This window comes from Embiotoca jacksoni, unplaced genomic scaffold (assembly GCF_022577435.1).
Source record: "Embiotoca jacksoni isolate LCO1_2020_lvr unplaced genomic scaffold, fEmbJac1.0.p SCAF_2, whole genome shotgun sequence".
Taxonomy (NCBI): Eukaryota; Metazoa; Chordata; class Actinopteri; family Embiotocidae; genus Embiotoca; species Embiotoca jacksoni.
This window is the reverse complement of record NW_027185340.1, coordinates 7,555,001-7,569,735: the sequence shown is the minus strand read 5'-3', so window position 1 is coordinate 7,569,735 and position 14,735 is coordinate 7,555,001. Positions and strand designations below refer to the sequence as shown.

Sequence of the window (14,735 nt, the reverse complement as noted above, 5' to 3'; positions counted from 1 at the left end):
TGGACTCTTACGGTAAGCGAGCTGCGCTGCTGCTTGTTATAAGGGCTGTATTTGGGTTTGCTGGGTTTTCCTGCCACTCTGTCCTTGTGCCTCCTGCTGGAGATGTGCTGCAATAATAACAACAAACAAACAAACAAACAAACAAACAAACACCGTCAGACTGAAAAACAAGGCCAAGGACTGAACTACTACAAAAACAGAAGAAACAAAACCAAGAATTCAGCCTCAGAAGAAAATTAAATCCAGCTTTTACACACGACAAGATAGAAAATATGTGTGTCCAATAGTCTGAAGGGGAAACAGCTCCTTCAGTATGTTTATTTCATCTCTGTGGGTTTCATTTGTACATCACATCACACTATTAAACTGTGGCTGTGTCTGAAATCATTTTTACTTGTGCACAGAGTGTGAAAATGTTCATGCATGAATTCCAACTTTGCAACAACAATTTTCAGCCAACAATCCCATAAAGAAATACATTTCCTGGAGCCAAAGTTACACCCTATGATGATTCACAAGTGTCAACATTTTTTTTTTTAACTCGTATATTTTTCACCGCAGACATTTTAACTTAAGTGTTACTCACAACAGACACAGAGGCTCTCTTCAAGTGTCCTTGTCGACGAATACTGTGTCAGCGAGTCAAAGTTCAGGATCCTCAAACTGAAATTGTTTCAAAAAGCTCAAATGTGTTTATCTTTTAGTTAAGTGATGTTTTGTTGCAACAGTTTTTCTTAAACCATCGTACGCTGAATTCATCCCGCAGCAACCCCCCCCCCCCCCTTCCAACCTGATTTGGTAATACTGTACTTAATTATGACCTAATTAAAGACACAAGTACACTTTCTTACATTAACTCAAATGTCTGAATAGTAAGCAGATGTGCAGATGATTTTGAACTCATGGAATAATTCTTGTTGATGAAATGTCAGCGTGCTGCATGTTGTGTAATGGCCGGTGATCGTGCTGAGTTCTCCTGTTACGCTTTGTGTGCGGCAGATCATTGATATTTAAAATACATTATTCCAGAGCAGGAGGAGAAAAATGAATGAACAGAAGCCAGAAATAGAATAAAAACATGAATTGAAGAGGAGCACTTGAGGTTTTAGGAGGAGAGTGTTTGAACGGGAGCAGTCGAAGCTTCAGATCTGTGTAAACTCTTGTTAATATGACGTTGTGGCTCTGAATGGAGCTGCTGTGCGTCCCTACCTGTTTTAGTTGGATCTCAGAGTTGACGTGGACGTCGCAGATCTGGCAGTGGAAGGTTTTGTTCTGCAGGCCGGAGCCCTTCAGTCCCGAGGTGCTGCCGTTCTTCAGCTTGGCTCCGGGTCGAGGGAAGGCTTTGATTGGCCCGGCGCCACTTCGAGCCTCCAGCATCGTTTTGTGCTTTGAACCTGGAAACAGACGCAGACATCAGCCCCGATGAAACATGAGACGCAACGACAAATGTATCTGTCGGTGTGAGTGGCAGCTTCAAAGCCACGCTCATGTTGTTTTGGTTCCGTTTCATCTCAACAAAAAAACGTTCATCTTCCATCTGTTGTGGGAGATTTTGTTCCCTTCAAGGCTGCTAAAGAAGACAAATAATATATTGGTAATCATTGCTATGTGGCAGCAATGTGTTGAAAGTTATTCCTGTTGATGCATTCAAAGAATCACGGGATCATTTCTGTTTGGTGTTTTGTCTTCTTGATTTGATTCAACTTTGCAAATCTTTAGCGAAAACATTTTGGGATTTCAAAACATCCCTGAATGCCACAGCAAACATATCCACCTTCTGTCTGTGGGTTTTAGAGTAGTTTTTAATTAGATCATATTTCGGTTTTTCTTGTGTGTTTTATGGCTATACAGTATTTGGTGATTTGTGCTGTTTTAAAGCCATTGGAGTAGATGTAGTTACCAGAGGGCTCCAGCAGGGGGAGTGCAGAGCTGTTGAGGGACGTTCATGGACACCACGCTTCCTCCCTTCATTTGTGATTTAAATCCTTCACACGAATTCTCCCCTGTTCATGTTTACAGGTGTGTATATATATATATATATATATATATATATATATATATGCTCAGGAAATTTTTATTATAAAGAAAATGATCTGCATCTACTGAGCTTCAGTTTCATCCCTCTGTTGCAGAACACTGAACAAATTAATCGAAGCAAAATTGAACAGATTTCCCTCATTTTTCTCGTTTTATTTTCTTATGTTGGTTAAATGCGGTTTTTTTTATAAGTCTTAAGTCACCCTCCAGATGGTAACTCCACTTAGATGTTGTCCACTGTGCTGAATTTGTGTTCACACTTTGCGCTCACTTTAATTCCCTGCAGTTTATACGCTGTGTGGAAACCTGAAGTCTCCAGTGAAGACACACTTTTTTCATATTTCATATTTCCATATTTATAGATTCTGTATTTTTCAGTGAGTGAAGAGAAGGTGGAAAAATCACATTTGACAGAAATTCAGATATATCACTGAAATTATCATTCAAAAGCTGATTCTTTGCATAATTTCGTACTAAAAACTGCCGCTTTGAAGATGACTGCTTTTCCTCCGAAACCGAATTAAACATGTGGAGGTGTGAAAGTTTGACCTACATCCTCTGGTTCCTCCTCACCTGCATTATGAGCCTCCAGCTGCGACAGCGAGTTGACGGCGACTTTACAGAGAGAGCAGTACAGCAGCTTCTTCGCCTTCTCCTCCTCTGACTCCGCTGAGAGAGGAGCATCCTGGGAAGGAGGGGGTGCGGCAGCGGCGGAGGAGGTGGTAGGAGCTGGTGGAGGGGGAGGAGGAGACGCTTTGGAGGAGGAGGAGGAGGAGGAGGTCGAAGAGGAGGAGAGGGCAGGAGCTGGGAGAGCAGAAGGGGGGCTGGGGGGAGGAGGCTCGCTGCCGGCTCTGCTGGAGGACGGGGAAGAGGAGGAGCGAGGGGAGGTGGAGGGGAGGAGGAAGGGTTTGAGAGGAGAGGAGGAGTCGGAGAGGCTGGGAACGAGTTCTGGAGGAAATAAAACAATGTCAGCATGAAGACATCATCGGTAACACTATTCAGATCAGCTTTATTAGCGCGATAATTAATACCTGTGATCTGATTGGTGCTGCTGTTGGCTGAGACAAGAGGGGCGTGTCCAGGAGGGCTGCAGCTGCTCCCATTGGTCTCTGCATTGATTGATAGCTTGGCCTTGGACTTGTTCTCCTGAGACTTAAGCTTCTTGGCGTGGCGACTGCCTCTGTAATGAGCCTCGGCCTGAGACTGAAAACAGACACAAGAGCGTGTCAGGCTAGCGGCGGGTAACGTTGCTTCGAACAGAGGTGAGGAACGAGTGACAGATGTGTGTAAGCTCACTTCATTTTAAACTTTTCTTTCGCTTTCAAACTTGTAGTCTGCAGACCCAATCAACACCAACTTAAGTGAAGTCGACTGAGGTAATTTATTTGTCTTCACTTTGACATGAAAGAAGCTTTTTTTGCAAATTCTTGTAAAAAAAAAAAAAAAAAAAGCAAAATTATATTGACCATGATTTCATGTATTAAAGCAACAAAAGGGTGAAACATCCAAGGGGGTGAATACTTTTTATAGGCATTGTATATATCCAAAATATACAAAGTGGTTGGAGCTTCAGATTTGCACACAATACAACAGTGGACAGTTGTCCTCGGCAGAGGTCTGCGCCTGAGTGCCCTTCTAGTTATATTTAATATGTCAGTGCTCTCTTCTACTGCCATCTATCCAATTTTTTTAGCTGTAGGCTCTGCTGTTAAAACGAGACTCGCACAGCGTCTCCATAGATACTGCAGCGTAGGCAGCACGCAAGCAGAGCAGCGAGCATTCAAACTCAGTACTGAGTACAGGTCGTCTGTGTTTTAGAAGCCCTCCGAGTACAATCACTGTAATTACACACGGAAAAAGGAAAATAGACTTAAAGCAGAACAATCTGCTTCCCGTTGCCGTTCCCGTTGGCCGCTACACCGCCGGCTGGACTGATTGAAATAGGAGCGAATCTATTTGGATAAATACACAAGAGACTTCAGGCCACATTCAGACTGACATTGAATCCTCTCATTCATTCCAATGTGGCCCATCTATCAGTGTCACGGGGCTGTCGGAGGCAGAGGGCTCTGGCAAAACAGTGTTGTCCAGCGAAAAGTTGAACCAGGATAAACTTTAGCTACAGCATGGAAATATTTCTGGTGGATCATGTGAGATTTGAACATTAGATTTTTGCTGTTTACCTCAAAATAAAATGGTAAAAGAAAAAAAAATCCGTGCTTGTCAGCTCCGTGAGGCTGTTCTACGACCATGCTGACGTTAAGCAGGTGATATTTATCGGGCTGACCTTTTAGAAATTTATCCTTGTAGCATGCTAAACATTTTCTAAACACAAAGTGCAGCTGAGGCTGACGGTAATGTTTTTTCCTTCTGCAAATATTGAGTCATAAAGCAAAGTTTGGGACAGCTTAAAGAATTTGACCTGATGTTGGTGGAAGAAGAAAAGTAAGATGATCAAATGTGACGCCTGAATTATGATGCAGTGTGTGATGCATCCAGGTAAACAGATGTGCTCTGTGCTGTTACTCTGGAGTCACAGTGGATGAACATGTGACCATCTGGAAGCTCCGTGACTCAACTTTTACTCAGTTTATCAGACGGAGTTGGTGCTCCTCTTTACACTCATCTCTGTGATTCCTGTTTTCAAGTTCCCTCATGAATAATTTTACCAGCTCATTCACTAGTCATGTTTGATTGACATGTCACTAACGGGGCGGCTTATCGCCTCTCAGCCGTCATTTAGTGAAGTGTTATTACAGTGTGGAGGGGAGCTCTTACTAGAAACTGCTGACAAATAAGTCCTGCCAAGTATCACATATCTCAGCTGTATTATGCACAAAAGCAGTGTTAGCAGTGTAATTGCATTACAAAATAAATGTAATGGTAAAAGGTTACAGTTACTGAGAAGTTGTTTTTTTATTGAGAGACGATTCAATATTTTTGTGAATAATAAGGAGTTACATCTGAATATACTCGTTTTGGTGAAAGGTTTATATGTAGAATATAATGTTCATTTTCACCTGTCTATGTGCTCAAATGTTGAGCTTGTTTTTGATTGGTTCTCTTGTTTGAGTTTGTACCGCCTCTTGTCCGCCAATCAAATCAATGTGCATCACTCTAAGCAACCACGCTGAGACGGCCGGCTGTGTCTCTGGATCATTCAGGAAGCGGTTTCTTAAACCTGTGCCCAGTCGCCAGTCCTGTTGATAGTTCTATGTATGTAGACCTGGTTTGAGGTTCTGGGAAAATGTTTTCCTTTACTGCAGTCAGTTATGATCTACAGTACATACTTGTGATTTGTTCTGCTGTTTTAAAATCAAAACATTTCAATCTTAATTCAAATTATCTCGGAGAACCTTTTACTGTAATAAACGTTTGATAGTAAACAGTACTGTCGGGAGTTCGACCTTTTTTCTTCTTTTTTTTTTTTTTTGATTTTTCAACTTTATTGCCCAAAAGTAATCAAAAAGTGATTAAATGTAATAAGTAACTGTAAAGTAATTAAAATAGTTATATTAGTTATTACATTCTTACCAGTGTAATCTGTAGCCTATTATATTTGAAATGTAGCCTTCCCAACACTGACCATAAGGTAATATTTTCACATGTTGTTCTCTGCAGCCAAACATTTTAAGAAACAGTCAAAAATCAGCTGCAGTCAGTTCAACCTCCGTGTGTGTAAAGGTAGGACGGGCGTGGTTTTGGCCGAGATCAGCAAAAAAAAAAGGTTGGAGGACAAAACCGCCATTGTTTAAAAAATAAAAGAACACAATGCAAATAATTGATAATTTTCTGCAGCAAAACTTGTAAAAATCTTTTGTGACATCCTGAAAGCTGTGTGTGTGTGTGTGTGTGTGTGTGTGTGTGTGTGTGTGTGTGTGTGTGTGTGTGTGTATTTATTGTACACACACATACTTACATCAGAGTTGAACCTCAGTTGGCAGACGTTACAGGAGATGACCTGTTTCTTTTTGGGTACCATGGTAACCCCAAAGGTGTGGTTGATGACGGCCTTCTGCACCGGGTCCATCTGCGTGAAACACACAGCGGTCAGAGGTCACCACTCTCCTCAGGACTTGCTCAATGCTGATTACACGGTGACAGGTCTTTGTGTGACCTGCAGCCACAACACAGTGTTACTGTCACTAACACACACACACACAAGTACCGTGTTGAAGTTTGGGAAAAGTCCGACCGGCGACGTCGTCTCCACAGGAAATGGCAGGAACGGTTTCATCATCACTGAGGCACCAGAGGCACCTATAAGCCCTGGCAACGCCCCGCCCACTGCACCACACCCACTTCCTGGAAACAGACAGACAGACAGAGATATTTCTGCCGTTGTTTTATCCAGGTGACATTAAATCAGATCCATTTAGCCACATTTATCCAAACATTTGGCACATAGTTTTATAATTACTGCCTGTAAGTTAATACATGAACACATAATTAAAATAACTAATTTAATTTTGACCTAAAGACTGAGCCAAAACTACATACAGTACAACGACGCAATTGAGTTATAACATAAATACAGAAATATGTTAATATAAGCCTCTCAGTCTCTACGGCTGGTTTAGTAGCTTGAACTTCATAAAAGATATCGCTGACAGATACAGACACTGAAGTACAAATGGAAGAAATGCATCTGTGGTGTTTATGGGTGTTACAACCTGGAGACCTGAGCAGCTGATCTGCTTTAAGGTGACAGTACAAAGAACATACAGAGCTGCAACTGCTGCAAGCGAAGAGGGGTAATGAAACAGAGAGAAACAGAGAGGAGGAAGGTGAATGACTGAATGAATGAGTGGCTCATATAATGAATCCATGTGTCCGGTCACCACAGGGCCAAGAGCTGCTCTGTACATCTCAACTCACCTTTATGTTCATTTAAAGAGGCAAACATTGCATTAAGTAACATAAACAAGACCCAAAGTGACATCAAAAGGTCGCTCACGTCCCACGACTCTTACAAAACAAAATGCCTGTGAGGCTATGAGACATAACTGTCCTAGAGTGATCTCATTCTGAATCTTTGCGTACATTATACTGCACATATCGAGAAACTACTAAGGATTGTATCAGCGCTATCTATTTGTGGCGTTTACGTGAGTGGTGAGCCATTTGAGGGAAAGTGGTGAAGAATCTAAATCTGAATCCACCTGCTGCCGGCTGTTTGTTCCCAGTTACATATGAGGAGGCGTTGCATACAGTATGTACTGTACATACACAGTATATGAACAGTATCTGATGAAGACAAGTATATTTCGCCAATCTGCAGTCGGTTATAGTTGCTGCCTTTAAAAAGCCCTGCGGAGAATTCTTTCATAACAACAGGGAGTGGGTGGAAACGGTGATGGCAACTGAATCAGTTCTGACAGAGGAGGAAAAGGAGGTGGAGAAAGAGGAGGAGGAGTAAAAGGAGAAGAAGTTTTGGTCTTATTGGTTTGGTCCATCTACCCAACTTCACTCAGGTAAACTTATTATATCTCGCTTTAAATACACTGTAATCAGTCAAATCAACTATAAATGCCTTTGTGAGCATTATAACCCATTCAAATCCAATTTAAATGCACATTGACACCCTTTGTAAAATCAATGCAACCAAATCTAACCAACTCTAAATGCATTATAACCTATTTAACCCAGTTCATATACACTGTAACCCATTCAAGCCCATTTTAATGCACTAACCCATTGCTATCCATTGACTGTAAATTAACTGTAAACCATTGTAACAGATCATAAATAAAGTACAACTGATTCTAGCCCATTTCAATTGTACTACAACTTAATAAAATTATTGTACTTTATTCAAACCCATCTTGTATAGTAAAAACCCTTTCTAGCTTTTTTTTACTTGATCTATAAACCATTGTTTTCATTCTAAATGCACTGTAACCCATTATGATCTCTTCTGAATTACCTTGAACTCTAAATAAATAAATAAATCATAACCAATTATATCCCTCTGTAAGTGCACAATGAGCCACTTTAAATACATGTTTCATTCTATACCAAATTCCTTCGTCTTTTAAATTCACCATAACCCAATTTAAATGCTTTAAAATGACAGCCTGGAAACCCATTCTGATCCATTTTAATATAATTTACCTTATATTACCTATTTCAAACGTTACATAATCAGTAATCAGTATTATTAAAGGTAATTTAGCCCTTTGGCAACAAGTCATTTCTCTGAAGCCCATCCCAATAAATCGAAATGCCTTAAAGCCAACATAACACAATCCTCATGCATCATAAAACCCATCCTAATTCCTTCTAGGCCACTCTAACCCAATCTAAATGCACTATAATCCAGTTCTGAAGCTGAAATCCAGTCCTAACCCTTCCAGATAAATATTTCTAAGACAGTTTTATATGTTGATCTCAACAAACCGGATTGAGAGGTTAGTTTTACGTGCGTTTGTGTGTGTGTATATGTGTGAGTGTGTGTGATGTTAGGCTAGTTTTAGATTAGCTGTGTGCTGCGCTGCTGCTGTCTGAGTTTATCCTCAGATAGTAGAGCTATGAGTCAGCCTCTGTATTGGAAACGACAGCTCATTAATAAGTTCAGAACCACATGACACAATACAATGCTGTAATCAAACGCATGTAGCCGGACAGACAACAGCTCAGATCACTGCCCGGATCAACTGTCATTAACTGGGAGATTATTTATTATAGTAAATACAGATTAGTGTCTATTTTTAAAGATGGTGTAAGTGTCAGCTGGGTGAACCTGCCAAAATAAAAGCTTCGCCTTCAATAATATAAGATGCAACGCTTGTAAACTAAATCTGGACTCTGGCAGACTGACATTACTAAAACTGGAATTACTGCCTTGCGGTTGTCAGCCACCGACAACTAGTCAAGTTGCAGTTTACATCCATGTCTGTCCAGACTCATACAATATATGGACCGAACAGCACTTTCCCCTCCCTTAGCATCCACCGCTAAATTACCCTTGAGCAAGGCCAATAACCCCCCAACTTCATAAGTTATATTCCTGTGTGTCACTGTGAGTGAACAACACACTGTGTGTACATACTGGCAAAGGAACCGAACCTTATTTGCTCAATTACTAAAATACTGTTCAGTATTTTGTAACACACAGCACAGCTGAGGCTTAAGTCAAGTGTATCAACACCAGCAAACATTTTTTTCACTTTTTTGAAATTGGGCACTGTGCTGTTGTCATAAAACCCCTACAAACCCATCGAAAGGTGACCAAAACAACGACAACCAATTTAAACGACTCGCGCAACACAAGAACCAATCAAACCTCATCAAGGACCAATGGAAGAACCAACTGAACCACTGAAACCAACTAAAGAGAGCCTAACACAAGAGTCTCCAACCAGTAGATCACGATGTACCCGTTAGACCACAGGAGCTCTCAGGGGAAAAAGGCTGGAGACCCCTGGCCTAACGCACCCAGATGGATCATTGGAGATCTCTCTAGTACTCTGGAAACTTTCTGAAGACTCCTTCAAGCACTCTTCTCTTTTCTGTCATCTCACCAGCATCAAATTCTGCTTTACTTTTTATCAAATTTTTGCTGACAGCTAAACTCTGGGACAATGGAAGCCCTACAGCCAGACTGAACGACCAGTGAAACCGCCTCAAGGACAGTTAAAACTTCTTTACAGATCTCTTGAATCTCCTCTAGGATGGCTTAAACCACTCCAAGTATCCTTGTGTCACAAAAGACTATTTGTGCCCTTTTGAAGACCTTTTAAGCCCTTTACAAACTCTGTATCCTAAGCTGTCTCATCACCATCTGACCTTTTGTTCTTAGGAGTCAGTGGTTCAGCGTCCATCAACACCTCACACAAATATCCGGCGATTTTACTGTGCGCACTTGTAGTTATACAGTATGGATGTACGCCCTAAAAACAATCACATTTAGCCTTCAGTGTGGAAGCCGAACACAGCTCTATTTAATTTATGATGCGTATGAATTGGAGATATTTTTCAGTGCGTGTGTGTGTGATGAATGGCCTGGTGACAGAGTCATCTTAATTCTGTCCCTCTGTCCTCTGAGATCTGGTTACAACACACACACAGTAACCCCTTCTCTCTTACAGTAAATTGCTGTTCTAAGAAGCTGCTATAAATACTGATGCACATCTGCTACAGCTTTCACATGGAAACAGTCTGTTAAACCAGCATGAAGACCAGCCAACAACAAGGTGATGAGACAGAGAGCTTTATTTCAGGCTGCTGGTGAGTGGTCAGATGATCTATTAAAGGCAGTGCTACCTGAAAACAAGCTCCCCATTAGACATCTCGTTTCCATCTGCAGCCCGTGAATCTGCAGAGTAAAACCAGTAGCGAAAAAGCTGACAGGTTTCACACTGGAGCTGTTGGGTTTACACTTGGAGCAGGCACTGACCCGTTCGGATTGGTGTAATAAGACTGTTTAGATCAGTCTGACACAGAAACTGGGAGGTTTAGACCAATCAAACCCTCCGGTTTAGAATAGCCTGGAACTGAATGGATCAGAGTAGTCCAACACCCGAACTGGATCTAACTGGTCTAAACCACTTCGATACTGGATAAGGACCCAAAGGCCTGGTTGTACCAGAAAGTGGCACCGCAAAATTCAACTGATGCATCTTTGTGAAATGTGTGGTTTTAGAAGCTTAGTTACTATGGTTACCCACCAGACTCATCGGTGAACGAGTGTTGCTGGAGAGCAAACCGCTAAGAGATCCCAGCTAATGTCAGCAAATCTCCAAAAGTTTGATGTTTATTCCCCACGGCCATATCGTCCTCAGAGAAATCAGTCGTCTTTTGCGGGAGGTTAAAGGACCCAGCGCTCATCCTGCTCAAGGGGTCCCATGCCAATACAAATGATTGGGGTGCAGCAAAGCTAACAGGAGAGCGAGGAAGCATCTGCACACTCCCACACACGACTGGGAAGAGCTGCAATCATCCAAAATAAATGGTATCACGTGTGAGTGTACCATGATTGGAAAGTTACACAGAAGCTAAGGCTCCACGATTGCTTCCAAATTTTGGATGCTGTTGGTCCATGATGTAAATTCAGGCGTCCCAGTTCACCACAGTTGATGTGAATAGTTTTTGTGGATTAAAATTTAAATTACAGCGATTCTGTTGAAATGAATGGATTCTGTCTGTTTTAAATCTTTGTAAAATCAGACCATTTCACCGTTCCAGACATTTTGAAATGATCAAAGCTTCACTCCTGCTGTGTCCTTTGCTGACATCAGCAGCTGCTGAGATGAGGCGGGCTATAAACTGATTCTAATCCTTTTCTCATTTGCAGCATCCAGTTTCCTGCTGGTCAGTCCACTTTCCTCTGCAGCGGTCAGATTTATGATTTTGGCTGCTGTCAGGGTTATTTCTGGCATTCACACCTCTCTCTGTCTCTCTCTCTTTCTCTCTCTCTCACACACACACACACACACACACACACACACACACACACACACACACACACACACACACACACACACACACACACACACACACACACACACATATTTACACTCACAGTTAGTTCTGCTCGGCAGCTCGTATTATGATGAAGACACGAGAAGGAGAATCTCAGATAGCGTTTGGCTGTACTGTGAGCGGCAGGCCGAGCCTCCTGTAACTGATCTGCTCTGTGTCCACTGGGTGTGGGTACTGAGAAATGTGGCTGATATTTAATCACTCACAAGCCCCTGGTGCTTACATCCAAATGGGCTGAACAAGTTGCACAATCCCTTTCCGTCACAGTAGACGCACAAACTGCCACACCAAGCATCACTGGTGTTCGTAGCAGGTTGATAGACAATTTGTAGTGATTAAGACTGTGAAGGGACATGCTCTAAAGACGTCTTCTAGTCTTTCACTTTCGATTAAAATGTAATCAAACAACTTTTCAACGTGTTTAATGAGAGACGAGCAGGAGACGTTTGATTGAACTTTGTTGTGGAAAAAACATATCAGTCACAAATAATTGTCAAATGTCTTAAAGCAGGTCTGGAGAGGAGCTTTAAAAAAAACTGCTGAAATGCATCTTTACTTGAAAAACATATCCAAAAAAGTTAGATGGCGTTTATACTCATAATCATAGAAACATCAGTTATCGTGTCATTCTCATGCATAAATATCCTAAACATAAACGTTTAATCTGGGCTCAAAGACACTTTGCTCTTTTTGTCTGAAAACCACAGACTGTATATAAAAGTGTTCGCAGCTTCTGGCTTCAAAAAAATAGGCCAATGCGGAAGTGCCTTAAACTGCAATACCACAGTGTGCCACTAGAGGTTGTCTCCAAAAAAGCTCTCATTTCCATAAACTCCCATTCAACTTCTCTCGTTAAATTCTCAGTCAATGAAAGTTTTCTGTATGTCATTCACTTTAATTCCTCTTTCAGATTTGTGTTCTGGCGGTCCATCTGAAAATAATCCCGTCGTTAATTATAAAATACGAAGTTGGGGGGGGCGTGTCTGTTTGATTGACAGGCCTGTGGTCCATTCAGGTTACGGCTATCGGTAGGCGGGAGGTAGTATCACAGAGTGCCCAATCAGATCAAGTTAGATCCCCCCACCCCCATCGGGACTAGCAAGATGGCGCCGGCCAAATTGCGAACTCAAGGCTTCATAACAGCTGTTCACAAATCAATCGGTGATGTCACTGCTGGTTGACGCTTGGTGAAAACAGCAGACTGTAGCCTATATAAGGATGAACACAACGAGCAGGGACTTCACCCACTGGTTTGCATCGGCGTTGAATTGAAGAGAGTTTTTATTTCAGTGATTATCTGGTTTCATTCCTTTCTATGACGGCTGGCTTTGTACTTTGAGCCTTTGAGCTTTGAACATTTTTGCCTTCTAATGTATTCGGACAGCACGTTGTTCACTCACATTAGTGTTGAAGAAGAACAGAGCAAACAGAGCGAAACTGACATGTGTCACAATCGTGTTAACTTTAGTTTGTGGAGTTAAAAGATGAGAGGAAGGGACGAGAGACTGAACGAGCTGAAAACAAACTCCGAATAAATCTGAACTTGGCCGCATACAAAACAAGTATCACGACATACGCCACCCACCAACAGTGCCAGGTATGTGTAATTAAATTAAAAGTAGCACATAGCAACCAGCTGTTGAATACCATCTTCCAACTGCACTATGCACTTCTGATGTGTGTGTGTGTGTGTGTGTGTGTGTGTGTGTGTGTGTGTGTGTGTGTGTGTGTGTGTGTGTGTGTGTGTGTGTGCGTGTGTGTGTTAAAGAGACTCTGAAATCGTAAAGCTCTTCATGACACTCTGAATTTGTGGAAGCAGAGATCAAAATATGTCACAAAATATGTCAATCATTCGATGCACTTTTGAATTAAATTATTTGATATTCAGCAGCAGGCATTAAGTCAGTCAATCAACATCAGCTCAGTGGATTCGCCTGCTGAAGTAAACCAATGTTAAGTTTTGGTGTTGAACTCGCTGGTGAACTTTTTTTTTTGTGTGTTCATCAACAGCAATCAGAGCTGACATTTGAGGAAACAGAGCGAGAAAGTCCACAATAGAAGAAGACATCAGAGCTTTCAACTTCATATGAGCCTCATTTGTGAGCATTTAAACTGCTCCACAGAAGAGTCAGTGCTACACACATAAATTGCGTGAATTTATGGTCCTAACGACAAGGCTAATGGGGGCGCTAACTGACAGTTTAAAATGTACTGAGGGCATTAATGGCCAAGACTGCAACTGAAATAATGATGAACAAATACAAACGTAGTGAAATAGAAACAGAACTGTAACTGTAATATCACAGTTATTGTGTGGTTGCTTGTTTTTCTTTTACCAAGCAACAAAAATACACAACGCACTTCTGTCTTAACTCCTTTTTTACTGGTTTCACTTGGTTACCAAATTCATCTTGTATAAGATCACTGATATGGGACTCTCCTTTGACAATTCACACAAACAACAGGTGGATTCAAAGGTGTTAAACTGAATTCATGCTAAAACCACGTACTTCATATGTAATTTTGTAGGTGCTCTCATACATAAAGTTGGTTTGGGTGAATGAAATTCTGCTGCAGATGAAACAAACTGGCTTAAAGGCGCCTGAAAAGGAGGATTCAATGGAACTGCTTGGGTTTTTTTTTTATGTTATAAAAGCATCTTATTATAGCAGATAAACTGTGAAGAAAAGCAATATGCATAAGCAATGTTTAGCCCATAATTATAGAACATATTCATGATGTTAACGACATACAATGTACAGAGACAATCGGCATGTGGGTGCCTTTTAGAAAAGGACAAAGAGGTGCAGAGTTTGTGTCCGGATTGTGTCTTTTAGCTGTTTCCCAATAAAAGTAATTGAAACATGGCAACCGCACGGTAACTATGGGAGGGATTGGTTGTTACATCGTGGAAAGGTTAGGATTAAGGTTAAGGACAAGTTGACTAACAGTGAAACAACCAATCACAGAACCATAAGTTTAGAGAGCGTGTCCCTCCATCAGATCCAATCTAGCCCCCAACCACCCTATAATGTAATGGTGCAATAGTTTTGACTATTTTTGACTGTGCTTAACTATTCTTTCTCTATAAACAGTGAGTGAAACAGGGTAAACATACCATAACTGTGATCCTATAATTAATTGGCCCTTTGGACTTTGTCCTATTGTCCCATTTGTATCCATGTATCACTACATTGGCTTTGCTAATAATTGTC

The 14,735-nt window shown here is 41.4% G+C and overlaps 1 protein-coding gene across 3 annotated transcripts in view; it reads right to left on the bottom strand.

Moving 5' to 3' along the window:
- znf385b (zinc finger protein 385B) overlaps nt 1-14,735 on the bottom strand; it is a 56,769-nt gene that overhangs the window by 5,861 nt on the left and 36,173 nt on the right. For all 3 annotated transcript variants that reach the window (XM_069154330.1, XM_069154331.1, XM_069154328.1), the window contains 6 exons: nt 6,206-6,342; nt 5,957-6,067; nt 3,069-3,240; nt 2,611-2,985; nt 1,210-1,394; nt 12-107 (listed from right to left, as the gene is read on the bottom strand). In XM_069154330.1, the coding sequence (XP_069010431.1) occupies nt 12-107; nt 1,210-1,394; nt 2,611-2,985; nt 3,069-3,240; nt 5,957-6,067; nt 6,206-6,342 (1,076 nt within the window). The remainder of the gene's footprint in view (nt 1-11; nt 108-1,209; nt 1,395-2,610; nt 2,986-3,068; nt 3,241-5,956; nt 6,068-6,205; nt 6,343-14,735) is intronic.